Below are 16,072 nucleotides of genomic sequence, written 5' to 3' on the forward strand. Positions count from 1 at the left end.
TAGCACACAGATGATAGCATCTGTGATAATCGGAAACCTTGACGCTGTTTCCTCAGCGTGGTTCCCTCTGATTGGTGCACGCAAGCTAACCAATGGCATAGGCCCATCTGTCTGGGTGCTGCGTTGTATGTGAGGCGAAGGAAATTGCGGGTGTTGGTTGTATATTTCTGTGTACGTTGTCAAGTTTGCATCGGGGTAGCGAGTAGGTTATAGCATCCTCCGCAATGAGGTTCCTAGTTTTAGCATTCGCGTTTTTAGCGTTTTCGGAAGTTAATAGTGAAGTTTACTATGAAGAGAAGTTTGCTGACGGTAAGTAACGGGATAACTTACCGCTTGTCACGTTATGACAAATATATCATGTCTTTACATTTTCTATGATTTTCTCGTTATTTTTCGTAGTTATAGTTTACCACTGACAATTTTTTATTTGCCGTGTAATAGAAAAATACAGAATTTTTTATGACTGATGTGCAGATTCGTGGGAAAGCAATTGGGTGTACTCGGAGCATCCGGGAAAGGAGTTCGGCAAGTTCGTCCGTAGTGCCGGCAAGTTCTTCAATGACCCTGAAGAAGATAAAGGTAGGAACCCTTATTTTACGCAAAGAATCTATTTAAAATTTTCAATTTTTTTAAATTCTGCATGTGACAATTTTCTTTATTTTTGCAGGTATCCAGACATCTCAAGACGCGAGGTTCTATGCACTATCCACGAAGTTCAAGCCATTTAGTAGTAAAGAAAAGCCGCTGGTTATACAATTTACAGTGAAGCATGAACAGAATATAGACTGTGGCGGAGGATACCTTAAAGTTTTTGACTGTGGTTTGGACCAGAAAGACATGCACGGTGACTCACCATACCTTCTTATGTTTGGTAAGTCCAATCCGGCATATGGTACCCATTTCAGGAAGAACTCGTGTACAAGAGCTTTATTTTACGTTTTATTTTCTTAGACCGTCACTGCATTCCGTATTAGTTTTCATTTATAACGACATTATTAAAACACGAAAAGTAGATATTAGGTTTAAATGACACGTTCTAGTGTATTAATCAAGAGGAGGGAACATCGTTGCTGGAGATAAACACCTTTAGCAATGTCAACAAATCTTATTCCTTGTGACTGCCATCATGGCAGATTCAATTGCGTAGATAATTGAAGCTCACGTGCAAGCAGATTTGAAAATAGCAGAGCTAGTTATTAATTTTTCACTCTTCAGTTTTAATGCTGTGAGCAGAATTTATTGGAAGAAAAGCAAAAATGAAAGTAATGGAAACTTATTTCCAATGAACCATTAAATTTGTTCTACCCAGACCATGCACACAAGAAATAATTGGAATCTTCAGGGATAGGATTGTTTTAGTACTGATTTCATGTTCTCTTGCTGTACTGCTGGTCACATTACTATCCCTGACGATTTGCTTGCTGTTAAAATGAGATGGATTTAGTTTTTGAAAGTGTAGTTTTATTTTATCAGAATCAAGGATTTGATGTATGAAAGCAGTTAAATTTATATTTGGGCATTCTGTGAGCCTGCAAAATGTTTTATTAGTGTTATCCACTATGAAAATCCAAAAGTCCTTGAAGACCATCAGGTAAGGTGCATTGTGTGTTTTGTGTGATGCTCTTCCTAAGTTCTGGTTGTACCAATTTTACTGTGCAGCAAATATGTAGTATATTGGAAGAATAGGTAATATGGAACAGTTGTGTGGAAAAAGACACATTTTGCAGTATTGTCAGTATAAAATTAATCAACTTTTTATAGGTCCTGACATTTGTGGTCCTGGCACTAAGAAAGTTCATGTAATCTTTAATTACAAAGGAAAGAACTTGCTAATCAACAAGGAAATAAGATGCAAGGATGATGTTTACACACATTTATACACTTTGGTGGTTAAGCCTGACAACACATATGAGGTATGTTTTTGCATTGAAATTATTTTAGTTAACCTCACCCATCTATCAGTGTTTCGGAAGTAATCACTAAAATGATTTGCCTTCCAAAGGTGTTAATAGACAATGAGAAAGTGGAGTCTGGAGAACTAGAAGCAGACTGGAACTTTCTGCCGCCTAAGAAGATAAAGGATCCAGAAGCAAAGAAACCAGCAGACTGGGATGATCGTCCTACTATTGATGACCCTGATGACAAGAAACCAGACGATTGGGACAAGCCAGAGCATATTCCTGACCCTGATGCCAGTAAGCCAGAAGATTGGGATGATGAAATGGATGGTGAATGGGAACCCCCTATGATTGACAACCCAGACTTCAAGGGTGAATGGAAACCTAAGCAAATTGATAATCCTAATTACAAGGTAAGATACTTTGCACCTAAATCAAATGTGAGGACCATGATTTCATATGAAACTATTAATGATGTGCTGGGGTGATAGCTTTATTCATGCCTAATAAATGAGATTTTAATTTCTTGGGCATGAGATTCATTCTGTTATAGCCATTGTTCATTGTTTTACAGAGTGAGTGTAAGGAAATTTAATTTTCTTATTTTATATAGGGGCCTTGGATTCATCCTGAAATTGACAACCCTGAATATTCACCAGACCCAGAACTATATTTGAAGAATGAGGTTTGTGCTATTGGTTTTGACTTGTGGCAAGTAAAATCGGGAACTATTTTTGATAACATTCTGATAACTGATGATCCAGACCACGCTAAACAAGTGGGAGAAGAATTGTGGAGGCCCAGATCTGTAAGTGGAATTAAATATTTATTTTCTGAGGTAACATTGTACACACTGTTGTGCTTACATAATTCTGTTCTTGTTCAGGCTGGTGAAAAGAAAATGAAAGAGCAACAGGATGAAGAGGAAAGGAAAAAGAGAGAAGAGGAGGAAAAGTCTTCCAAAAAGGATGAAGAAGATGACGAGGATGAAGATGAGAATGAGGATGAAGATGAGGACGAAACGAGTGATCCTCCAGAATCTGGTGAAGAGGTAATACTAGATTTGTTAGAAAAAATATTATTGAAATGTAAAATGTACAGGCTTTTAATATAGGGCAAGTCGGGAGGAAAGGTGTGTGCGTTGAGGGGTGGTAGTATTAGTGATTCTGAACAAAAAGGAAAGAATGGTTTCAGAGATAGAACACATTTAATGTCACTTTTGCATGTTTTTCTTGACTACCTCGAAAACCGCACACTCCAGCGAAAACGTGTTGCAGTGCCAAAATTAAACTATATTAAATTTCCTACAAAAGGGTCCTATTCATTTTTTTGCTCAAGAACTAATTATTTGGGCGAAGAGAGCATGAGAATGTTGAAAAACTCGCTTGACGTGCATACACTTTCTTGAATGTGTTTTTGTACTGGGACATGTTTCCAGTGGAGGGTGCGGTTTTAGTGTTACTCAAGAAAAACTTACAAAAGTGATATTGAATGAGTTCTATCTCGGAAACAAATTGGAATAGGGCATATGTCCATATGAAGCTTTTTTGTTCAGAATCACTAATACTATCATTCCTCAAAGAACATACCTTTCCTCCTGGCTCACCTCGTATAGTTTGTAAACTGAATTTGATTATTCAACTAGTTTTCCTTCTTTAGAAGTTATTTACTTCCAACCAGTGGTTTTTTTCCCCATATCTATGTACAGTTTGGTACATGGTGGAGGGTACCTTGTATCACTACCAGCCATTTATTTTCCTGTTCACCTTACAAATAGAGGGACAGCAGAATTACTGTCCATATACTCTGTATGGGTCGTAATTTTCCTTATCTTCATGGTCCTTCTGCAAAAGTATGATGGTGGCAATAGTTTTGTTCTGCTGTCAACTTAGTGCCGTTTCTCTAAATTTTCTAAAGAGCCTTCTGCAAAATAAATGTCTTCCCTTCAGGAATTCCCATGTGAGTTCACAAAGTATCTTCATAATAGCGCTTTGACTGAAACTAGTGATACTAAATCTAGTAGCCTGTCTTGAAGTGCTTCAGTGTCTTCCTGTTCTGGGATCCCGAACACTCACAGTAGTAAAGTGTGTGTTGCACTACTGTTCTGTATGCACTTCCTTTACAGATGAACCACACTTTCCTAAAATTCTCCCAATAAACTGAAATTGAACATTTGCCTTCCCTGTTACCTGATGTGCTGTTCCAGTTAATCACTCTGCAATGTTACATTTAGGTATGTAATAGACGTGACTGTGTGTCAAGCATCATACTATTAATGCTGTATTTGGACATTATAGGGTTGTTTTTCCTCCTCATCTGCATTAACTTGCATTTTCTTTTTTTACATTAAGAGCAAGTTGCCATCACATTGACTAGAACCTTAGTGAGTCACCTTGTATCCTCTTATAGTCAGTGACACTATCCAGCACACCAGTGTCATCAGCAAACAATCTGCAGATTGAGGCTCACCTTAGCCATCATTAATGTATGTAGAGAATTAGTGGTCGTCGTACTTCCCATGAGCGTACCTGAAGAGACCCTTGAGACATTGACAATGTATTAGGTTCTATAATTTAATCTTAAAGCCACTCCCATGTCAGGAAACCTATTTCATATATTAATACCTTTTAGTCTGCAGTGGGTTACTATGTCAAATGCTTTCAGGAAATCTGGGAATATGGAACCTGCGTGTTGCCCTTCATCGAAGTTTGCATGAGGTTGTGTGAGAAACAGGCAAGCTTTTTTTTTTTTTTTTTTTTTTTTTTTTTTTTTTTTTTTTTTTTCACATGAGTGATGTAAATGTATATGGATTTGTGGGCAGAAGATTTTCTCTCCCAAGAAAATTTATTATCCTCGACCTGAGAACACAGTCAAGAATTCTACATCAAATCAATGTTAAGAGTACTGTTCTGTAATTTTGTGTCAGTTATTTTACCCTTCTTATATTGACAGGGGAAGGGGAAACTGTTGGATGGAGGGTGTGGAAACAGGTGAACTCAGGAAGATTACGGGTGCGAAAGGTATGTGTTGCAAGGATAACTCCCACCTATTTAGTTAAGAGTAGCTGGTTCTGGAGGGAGGGATTTAGGTAGCACTGGTTGTGAAGCAGCCATTGAACCGGAGTATGTTGTCCTCAGTAGTATAGTGGTGGTACTGTATGGTAAACTGTTCTTGGCCTCAGTTTGTGAGTCACCATTTACTCTGGTGGTCAGCTGCCTGGTGACTATCCCCAAATAAAATGCCATAACAGAACCTGCAGCAGAACTGGTATGACAGGCTGCTTTTGCAGGTGGTGCTGCCTCTGTTGAGGTAGGACAAGCCTGACAGGACTGGAGTAGGATGTGCGGTGTCGGTGAACTGGGCAGGTCTCTTGCATCTAAGTCTTCCATAATTGTATGACCACTTGGTGTATCCTTGTCATACCTGTTCCCATATTTAGGTTATTAATGTGTGCATGGAAGATGGAATGTAGTGCAGTTGAAGCATATTTTTGTCTGCTAGCGTTGTTTTCAGGCTGCTGTGTTTGTAGTGTAAATCAGTTAATTCTGTTCTGCATATATACTGTACAAATTTCAGCACGCATCGAAAACATAATTAAGCTATTCAGTGTCTCAGCAGTTTGAGTGCTACCGGAAGTATCCAACCACTCACACAATATGCTGTGTGAAAAAGTGTTAGAGGACCCCCTCCTCCCGTCTTCCCTTCTGCCCACCAAGAAACCTGTTGGGAGATAAGAGTTAACAGGCGCTTAAATCTTGTCCAGGCTAAAGTGCACTTATTCACCATTGCTCTTCTGTTACATGCTGCTGTTGACAATTCATGGTCATTGTTTGCAGCTAGTCTGGTGATAGTATATGGTAGCCAGTATGAATATCTCTCTCTCTCTCTCTCTCTCTCTCTCTCTCTCTCTCTCTCTCTCTCTCTCTCTCTCTCTCTGTGTGTGTGTGTGTGTGTGTGTGTGTGTGTGTGTGTGTGTGTGTGTGTCACAGCTTCTATGGTCACTTGCAACAATGACATTTATCATATTGGTTGTCACAAATTTTTAATTGATTTTCCTAGCGCAATTTCTGATGGAAAGACAATAGCCCATCTTACATCGCTGTGAGTGAAATAAAAAACCAGCTAACGTAATTGGCAAAGCAAAAGGAGTTATGAACAAGCAATGCGGTTGGTTATCCACACCTGTTTAATGATTTATCCAATTCACTTCTCATAATTCATCACCAGATATGTTATTAATAGCAGCACGCAGTGGAAGAGCTGCAAACACCTTTAATGCACTTTTAATGTTGTACAGGTGGAATTGAAACCAAAATATTATATAAAGTGGTATTGCGTGTTGTTTTGTTGGATTACTAACTTTGGCACAGCCCAGTCCATATAGGCATGAAGTCTTGAGACCTCTACATTGTGTGTGCATCTCCCTCTTTCTTTCTCTTTCTGGCCAACTGCTGTATCGTAGGGATAAGAGTGGGAGGGAGAGAGAAAGTGAAATGTTTGGTAACTGTCTGTTGAGATAACAAGTGCTTAGACAACTTGTTGGGTGGCTTATTTCTAACAATTATTCCTCTTTTTTTTCTTTTGCAGGACTCGCACACTCATGATGAGTTTTAATTGAAGTTGCAAAGACTATTTCAGCAAAAGTTTTTCTATTACTGACAGCTTGATATGCAACTTAGAAAAGATGTGATCTTTTTTTCTGATGAAGTGGAGGAAGAAGACTGCTAGTGACAAATATTGACTGTTATTAAACATTAATTCCATGGAAGTAATAGTGAGTCAGTTGTGTAAAGTTGTGATTGAAAGTTGTGTTCTAATGCATTCAGCAGGTAGTGTGATATAGGTGACATACTAATATTCATTGAATAATTGTGTAAACAATCTGAAAATACATCTTTGTATCATTTTTAATAAATGTGATCATTCAGTTTCCTACAAATTTAACAGTATGTGAAGAGCATTTCTCAAAATCAAACTTCGTTCATGCTGAGGTCAATTCAGAAGTATTATGTTGGCATATTAGAATTATTTATTTCTTTTTGGTACTGCAGTTGTGAACATTTTGTTTAAAGGTGTTAAGAGTTGTGAATTGTGTAGTTATTGAAATGGATAAGCAATAATTTCACAACTATGTCATTTGTGAATAGCATATCATTAGTGGGTTGAGTTTGTTATGGCCGTCTGATGTTGTTGTTTTAAATATGTTTTTGTACAATTTTTTGTGTGTGTGGGTGACTTCTCATATGTTTTCACTAAGCAGCACATTCATTGTCATGGTTATGAACACTGTAATGCCGTATGTGTGTTTTTGTTATGGGCTGCCTTTTGAGACACATTAAACAAAATTTACTTTCAGTTTTTAGCATTTTGATTATACTTAATGCTTGTATTATTTTATGGAATTTAACTGTTTGATGTAATTAAGTTCTCATCTGTGGCAAACATCAGTGCAAATTTCTGCATGTAGTCAGTTCGATTTGAAGAGCTTAGACACAATGTCAAATATCTTCATTGGTAAATGTCAGCGACATTCTACACCTTAACAACAAAAAGGATTTGTAGTTGATTCAGAACTCATTTCCAATAAGAAAATGATAGTAATGACATTTACCAAAAGACCTTCTGGAAAAGGATTTGCTTGAAACTTTTCTTGGGCATAACACTATCCTTAATTAATATTATCAAAAGTTTGTAAATTCTACTCACATTTATATCTCCTCCGATGATATGTTTCTCTTATTTTTATGTTGAGAGTACCTAATTGAGAAATTTTCACCACAAAACTAATAATTTAGGCTTCTTTACCATGTAATAGAATTTATTGCCTTGAAATTGTCAATGTGATTTTTGGTTTTGAATCCTCTAAACACATTATATACCTCCACAGTAATGAGAAAATTAACTAGTTTGGAGAAGTTACAGGGTATGAGAAAATCTGTATTAAAAATTTCATTTTTTGATGTGTGTGAAAGTCATAAGGACATTGTTTCATTCTTGGGTAAATAGTGCCCTAGAAACACTTTCAGTGCAAGAGTTTCCTCTGTATGTCATTTGCTAATTGAATTAGTAATAAACTAATTGATATTGTGTTTACACCATTGAGAATTTTAAGAGCAATTGGTGTTCCAATTTGAACTAGCATTTCTTTAGTTAATAGATTATAGACAAAATGTGCACATCAAGGACAGAGTAGAACACTGACATGAAGTAAAACATTATTGCTTAATATTTTTTCAAAGTCCATAATGGATCCAAAGTTAAATAAAAACATGTTACACAAATGGAAACATAGCGCAGGAGGAATACGTAATGTTCTTGGCTTTTCTTTAGTGGTAAGTATTAATGTACGTGTGCATACACACGTGAGTTTGCAATAGTATTTCTTGAATTAGAATGTGATTGAGGCTGTGGCGTCACTCATAATGTTGGGATATTGCACATTCTTTTCGTTTCATTTATAGTTAATTCCACAGTATCTTGGTCAGCTACACATATTACAGAGAAGCTTAAATATTACGGTATGGGGTATTTGTTGGTAAATGGTTTTTGCCATATTTCTCTAAAATGATGCAGAGAGTAGAATTAAGAATACCAGGGAATGTCCATAATGAAACAGCATCTTTGGACTAGGGAATAATCACTGCAGGTGTACCACAGGGATCAATATTGAGTCGGTTTGTGGTGCATATAAATCCAGCCAAGAAGCAGAAATAGTTCTCCTTGCTGATCATGCAAATATTATAATCAAGCCTAACAGTAATGTCCATGTTTGAAAATGTAAATATCATCTTGAAAATATACTACTATGCAAATGCAGTCATAATAATTAGAGGACAAATTATTTACAGTAGCCATTACTCAGCCTTAGGGTGGGGGACAGAAAGGAATGAAGTTATTCAGCTGAAGAAAGAAAGAAAAAAAAAAAAAAACCCAACTACTACTTCCAGACAGCTTCTACTTCGTGGAAACTGTTTGAGTGTGTGTGACATAGTTAAGCATAAGCCATGTAAAAAAGAAAAAAAGACCAAAGCCTGGAGAGTGGGAGTTATTTAATGTAGTAAAGTATAACCATGTGTATGTTAAGAAACCTCAGATCATGTAAGTGGGCAGAATGTTTCTGTGTTTTATCCAGAGGCAGTGCACTCTTATTGTAAAGTAGACTAATTCTACATCATAGGAAGAGGTCACAGTTGTGATCTGTGGAACATGAAACTGACTGAATGTTCCAGCCAGAGTATGCAGATCATGAAGTAGGCATAAGGCTTCTCAATTTCTAAGCTCCTTATGCAACAGATTCATCAGTTTACTTGTTTTACAGCCTGTCAACTAATTCATAATATGGTAGAAATTTGTAATAATATACTCTGAAATCACCGATTAAGGTCTTCCCCTCACCACTGTAAGTCAAATATACCAATATAACTGTCTTCACAGTATCCACCAGTATAACTGGAAGGAAAAAACTATTTTTTGAGACAATGGAATGTAAATGTTAAGCAGTCTTATCTTGGCAAAAGAGAAATGCTGCAAAAGAAAACAAAAGTGCACACACCCAGTGTTTTGTTCTTGGTGACTTTCTTGCTTAATTATGTTGCATCAGACTGCATGTAGGAGTGAAAAAAAGAGCTGTGTCAGGTGTGAACTCTGGTATCTTAAAACTTTTGTAGGGCCACTCCCTACAGTAAGCACGGAAACTCGTGCTGATCACAGCATTCAGGGACTAAGTTACATATGTTTATATGCATGCAGGCTGTTTCAAAGTCTTTGTGACAAACATATGTGTATGACAGATCATGTCACCATAGAGCAACTCTTGTTAGAGACAAAGGATGCTTTCTGGTGAGTAGGTGTCATTTAAGACTGGTTAAATTCGTGAGAGGCAACAGGGTGTAGACACCCGGCAACATTTGTTTGCAGTGTAGCACATGAAAGGTGTTAGACTGAACAAAATTGAAGTTACTGAATGTTGTTTTCTACTTAGACAAACTCATTCGTATGGTTTTCTTGTTGAAAAATTGCTCTTCTTTACTGGTGTAGAGTTAGCAGACCATCTGGTTAAGTGTAATCATTGTCCTAGGGTCGGCAAATACTAAACACTGCTTATGATCGCTGCAAATTGTCAGCAAATATTGTCTCCAACAAAAGTTATTCTCCATGTGACTGTGATGTCATCCCCAGTCACTTGTGCAAAGACTGAAACACCCTGTATATACTCCATGGAGTTGCCCTTCATGTATACAGGAAGAGTTCACAAGTGAGCCACGCTAAATTGTTGCTTATCTGCTTATGTTGCTACACTTACTATTTGGCATGCAGTGAATTGTGGAAGGTCTTGGTCATAAATTAACTTATTGACATGTTTGGAGTCATCATTGTACATAGAATAAAGTAACAAAACACCAAAGTGGACATGTAAGATATTTAAAATCACTTGTGCATTTGGAGCTAGGTGTGTGCCTCTTTCCCGATTTTCATTGATACAGGGAGAAGTTGTTTGTGTACAGGAAGAATGAAAGCTTCTTTTAATATCTGCAGTGCTGACAGGGATATGTAATTTCAGAACTGAAGTGTGAAAGTTGGTTGCAAGTATGCATTGATAACTCTTCTAGTACTATGCAAGAATACAAAGATTGGACATTATTTTGCATGTAGTGTTGGGGCTGTGAAAACCACAGATCCGTGTTTATTAGCCATAAATGCCTCCAGGTAGCTAATGTTCTGGCACATGATCCATATGACTCCTGAAGTAGCTTTTTCCAATTTTGATTCTTGCTATTTTGAGCAAATGCGGAGTCTTTAACATCCTCCCAGAATTTTATAAAATGTTTGAGGAATGATCATATGGTTCTGTTAATGTCAGTCAGTGTTCATTTGTTGTCTTTGCAAGATGTAATGACCTGCATGGAATGTCCTCATGAGCTCTCTTTTTAAGTTTAACTTTTTGGGTAGTAGAAGCCTGTCAAAACATGTACAGTAACAGCATAGGAGTTCACTTGCTGTTTTGGTGAAATGAAACAAGAAAATACCAGACCACTAACTGAAATATGCAGGCTTCAATCTTATATTTATCGTAGAGTTTTTACTGAAGATAACTTTTAAAAAAGTTGCTTTGAACATATAACAAAAAATTACATTTGTTATGTCTCTGGGTGCAAGTATTTTGTGAGGCAGTTGTTAGTTACACTACTCTTGTACACTGCAGTTGATGTACAGTATGGTGCTTAATTGCTGCAGACTTCTGTTGGGCCTAAAGTAAATGTGAACAAATAACAATATTCTGTTAACATGGTTAATGTGCAGGTAGCCATAAGGTGCAATTATTGAAGCTGGTAATCAAATTACCAGGTGTGCCACAGTTTTTACTTACCTTCAAATTCGCCATAACATTGACACATGTACTTGGTACAAGAGGGGAAAATATCCTTCAGTGCATGTCATTGCGCTGCGTTATGACAGTGTTGTTTGACAATTAGAGCATAGCTATTATTTGGAAAAGGACTCGCTCGTCTTTCGCAAGACACCACAGAAAGCATCGAGTTCCTAATAAATGAGTTTCAGTTGACACAAAAAGTAGCTGGAGAGAAACATTTACTTCCTTAAAGACTGCTCTTAAGCATCATTCATTAAAATGTTTCAGAACACTAAATATATATGTATTTTGTACCATTATCTTGTGTATCCTTCATTACCATTTTAAAAAGTGATGTTCTTTTGTTTTGCAATTACTTTATCATTTATTTCACAAGCACTACTGCATGCACAACTACAATAAGAATTCCAGAATGAGATTTTCTGTCTTCAGCGGAGTGTGCACTGATATGAAACTTCCTGGCAGATTAAAACTGTGTGCCGGACCGAGACTCGAACCCGGGACCTTTGCCTTTCGCGGGCAAGTGCTCTACCGACTGAGCTACCCAAGCACGACTCACACCCCGTCCTCACTTGCTTTGAAAGGGTGGTAGAATTCCATTGAGTAGTTTGTGTGTGCCTTTTATAGATACACACTGCCACTACACAGTGTCTAAGGATATGCAGGACAGACAGTAATGACTGAATTCAAAGGTGTCGGTGCATTGCCATCCAGATATACAAAGTCTGGAAAACCTATAATTTCTGCAGTCTCTCTCTTTCTCTCCTCCTGCCTCCCCACACCCCCACCCCCTCCATCCACTTCTCTTTTTTAAATAATAAAATGAGTCCAATCTGACATGAGTTGAAATTAGTGTGTGCCTGAGGCACTTCTACTACTGAGTCATCTTTTTTTTAATAGTTGTTATGTACATTTTGCTTAACATTTTTCCTTTTACATATCATATCATGTTATAAATTAAAATGAATAAGTAATAAAGAGGTTCAAATATCATAATAAGCTTTTGTTCATTCTGCTAAATGGCTGGTGAAGGAAACTAACTAGTGGATATGATTTAAACTAGTGATTGTCTAATCTTCAATCTCTTTGTGGAACATACTTTCTCTTGAAACAGAACAGAATATTCAAGTGAAATATTTCAGCAACATCTTTCAGCTTTACAGTAGTATTGATAATGCTTTTGGCAAATCTTTACTTCATAGAAGTGTATTATAGAAATAATGTAATTTAATTATTGCGGAACAACTGTTACAGAATTTTTGAGTTATCTTGACGTCTTTAATACTCAAAAAGAATAGACTAATGTGTTACAAAATAAATACATGGACAATACCAGTGATCATGTGTTATATTCAATAAGAAAAATTGCTATAGCCTTCAGCTTTGCTGAAGTGTACAAATATTTTGGTAAAACTTGTACTCTGTGGGAAGTGTACAGCAAAAATTAAACTGGTGGTCCTGTGACAATAGTAGTCTGTATTGTTGTTGGCATGGTGGAAAGTACCACCAAATTTATTTGTAGCCACTAATAAAAGGAAACATTCATTTTAAGTAATGGTAATTTGTTTGTGTCATGTACTAGAAGCTGGCTTAACTTATTATTGAAAGGAATTGCATTCTACCACTGTTTTTAAGATTTATCTGTTTTATTCTTCATTTTAAGAACCCGTCTCTCCCTTAATTGAGGCTCTCTACACCATTTTACGTATGAATTTGCTGGTTCCCCACTGCTCAGACAAGTGGACCAAGTTGTAGGATGCATCCCACAGACTTGTTTGTGAAGTGCACAGGGGATCCAATGATCTTAGAATCCACACCCAATATGTTGTTGGTATTAGAAATGTTCCCTGTCAAGGGCTACAATTGGGCAGTTGGTTCATGTTTTTTTAAAAAAAAGGGGGGGGACATTTTTCTTCTTTTTGCCAGTGACACAAATGGAATATCTGCATTGATTTCATATTTAATATGAACAAACCAGCTTGTTTAAAATGACTAGTGCTATATTATCCATGGGTAGCCAGATACCAGTGCACCCGTGAGAGAAACAGTGACTATGCAGGATGGGAAGAACACTTGTGGATGGGACTCAAACCCACGCTGGAGTCGAGTGAGAGGGCTGGCCGAATGGTAGACCTAACACAAGAGCAAATCAATAGAGACTTATGCAACAACTAAGTGCAATGAACTTCTGACACAAAGCTGCAATAGGTCAAATTATGAGCCACAATTCAAATTGAGATCAAAGAATACCAAATTCAAAGTCACTGACGAGTAGTCAGTAGTGCATCAGAGATAGTAATGAACGCTGCCAGACAAAGAACACGACTGACTGAACAGTCGAGGTGCAGTGGTACTTGTGCGTGCATTCATGTCTGAGGTGGTAGTGCACTCACTAGGCAAGTGCAGTGCTGTGGCAACACTGTCCTCTATTGTCCGTTGCGGTCCATTTGCTCCAACAGGCATTCAACTTCCACACAGCCCCGATACCAGATTGGATGGACACTACCATTGCTTGCATCCAAGATTCAGCACTCCCATAGGGGTGTGCCCACACCGCCATGCCAGGTTGTAACTCCAGGACGAACGAGAGTGACGTTCCAATGGCAATGGTGTCAGCAGATGAAGGTAAGTCCAAGGTAGATGACGATGGAGGAACTCTACGGGGCTATGAATGTTCATTGATGTGGTGTGGTAAGTGCTCAAAAACAAAGTAATGCTGTAAATTGTGGGCCATTGTCTGAGACCAATGTGTGAGGCAATTCTTCGATGGCCAAAACTTGGGCAACAGTGGTAAGGGTGGCTTTGGCTGTGGTAGATTCCACGCACTTTGAATAAGCATCTACAATCAGTAACCACATAGAACTCAAGAATGGGCCTACAAAATCGAGATAGATGCAGTCCCAAGGGATGCGAGGGGTAGGCCAGGGCGCATAGGATTGGGGAGGGGGAGTGCATGTTGTGCTGTGCTGGGGTCAGGGTCTCGGATGCATATGCTGTTCACAACCATCCCCATTCCTGTGTGCCAAGACCACTCTGATACCATAGGCCAGGGGCGGGCAGGAATCCTGCATGTGTGTGGTGCACTTGCACGCGTGCAGTTAACACGTGTTCTGCGTGCACACAGGGGCAAGCTAGCCACCCGCTTCTCTCCCCTCCCCACCATACCGTCTCTCCACTCCTTCCTCTGTAATGTGGTTTGTTTCCTAGCTTGCTTTACTGAATGTAGGAATAAGGTCAGTAGGAGTGCTTGAAAGAAATCATGGTTTGAAAGAGTGCCTTTTACCTACGATACATTTTATTTAATTATCACAGGTGGAGTTTACAATACGTTTAATGTCTGGAACAAAATTTCTACATACAGACAAATGCAAACAGTTACGTAAATTTTCATCACCGATGTTTGCTCTTAACCGAGACTTATTAATTTTCATAACAAAAAAAAAATCTCTCACAAACGTATGTCGAGCCAAACACTGAAATTATCTTTGCGGCTTCATGATGGAGACGAGGAAACTCTTTCTGTGGAAAGTCATGATAAAAGTCTATTACACGTCTTGCCAAAAGGAACTTGTCTCTCAGACGTGAATTACACTGTAGATCTCTTAATTCCATTTGCAAATTGGGATGAATATCATCTACAGAAACAGCAAATGGTCTCGAGAACCATTCAAATGCTTGGGATAAATATGATATATCCTCAAATCGCTTGAGAAGTCCTCTTTTATTGCACTAAGTACGGAAACATATTCTTTGCAATTCTGTTCTCCCACAGTAGACAGAGTAGGGAAATGGACTGTGTTCCCTGACGAGAGCTGTCTTTCCCACAGATCAAGCTTGCTAGTGAAAGCTTGCACCATTTCACAAATTAGCTGATTTTCTCCTTGTAAACTTGTGTTCAGTGCATTCATGTGTCCGGTAATGTCCACTAAAAATGCAAGGGCGGCAACCCACTCTGGATCTTCTAACTTGGGGTCGTACCTTCCTTTGTCCTTTAAGAACTGATTTATTGGTATTCTCAGCTCAAAAAATCTTTTGAGTACATTACCGCGGCTAAGCCAGCGGACTTCACTGTGGTAAGTTATGTCACCATACTCTTTCCCAATTTCAGCCAAGTATGTGTGAAACTGTCTTTGTGTAAGCCCATGGCATCTCAAATAATTAACTGCCCGAATAACCACTTGCATGACGTCCCACAGTTTTGCTGCTTTTGCACAGAGTACTTCTTGGTGAAAAATACAGTGGATGCTGTACAATGATTCTTCTGTACGCTGTAGCTTTTTTCTGAGTAATCCAACAAATCCCATTTGTTCCCCTTTCATTGCAGGTGCTCCATCCGTTGTCACTGACACCAAACGTTCCCAGTTTAAGCCAGCTGAATCGACAGCTTCTTCAACGGCTTTTAGGATGTCTGCGCCGGTGGTCGTGCTTTTTAAAGATATCATATCTAAAAAAATCCTCTGTTATGTGCAGAGCAGTGTCCACGCCGCGGACATAAATCACTTATTGCGCGGTGTCTGAAATATCTGTGGACTCATCAATTGTGATAGAAAATGCAATAAACTCCTGCACTGCACTCCTTAATTGACAGTAAATGTCACCTGCCATGGCACTTATACGACGACTTACAGTGATGGCTCGAAACTGATTTGCATTCAGTGGGCGAAGTAAATCAGCAGCGTCATTGATGCACTCCTTTGTAAACTCACCTTCAGCAAATGGTTTTCCAGCTCTCGCTATATTAAGCGCAATCTTATAGCTTGCACGTACCGCTGGGCTATCATTGTTGTCGTCCTGAAAAATTGAA

General features: G+C 38.3%; 1 protein-coding gene across 1 annotated transcript; it reads left to right on the top strand.

Moving 5' to 3' along the window:
- The first annotated feature begins 102 nt into the window (after nt 1–102).
- On the top strand, nt 103–7,253 carry LOC124799747 (calreticulin). The gene is made up of 8 exons (XM_047262943.1): nt 103–309; nt 475–579; nt 668–871; nt 1,762–1,913; nt 2,003–2,311; nt 2,512–2,706; nt 2,785–2,949; nt 6,486–7,253. The coding sequence occupies exons 1-8, from the start codon at nt 225–227 to the stop codon at nt 6,510–6,512; spliced, it is 1,242 nt and encodes a 413-aa protein (XP_047118899.1). The 5' UTR covers nt 103–224; the 3' UTR covers nt 6,513–7,253.
- Nucleotides 7,254–16,072: the final 8,819 nt, after the last annotated feature.

This window comes from Schistocerca piceifrons, chromosome 1 (genome assembly GCF_021461385.2).
Source record: "Schistocerca piceifrons isolate TAMUIC-IGC-003096 chromosome 1, iqSchPice1.1, whole genome shotgun sequence".
In the NCBI taxonomy this organism is placed as follows: domain Eukaryota; kingdom Metazoa; phylum Arthropoda; class Insecta; order Orthoptera; family Acrididae; genus Schistocerca; species Schistocerca piceifrons.

Excerpts from the sequence above, each read along its gene's own strand:
- LOC124799747 (XM_047262943.1), top strand. The coding sequence starts at position 225 with ATGAGGTTCCTAGTTTTAGCATTCGCGTTTTTAGCGTTTTCGGAAGTT. Across the intron at positions 310-474 it reads TGAAGAGAAGTTTGCTGACG|ATTCGTGGGAAAGCAATTGG; the intron begins GTAAGTAACGGG and ends ACTGATGTGCAG. Across the intron at positions 872-1,761 it reads ACCATACCTTCTTATGTTTG|GTCCTGACATTTGTGGTCCT; the intron begins GTAAGTCCAATC and ends AACTTTTTATAG.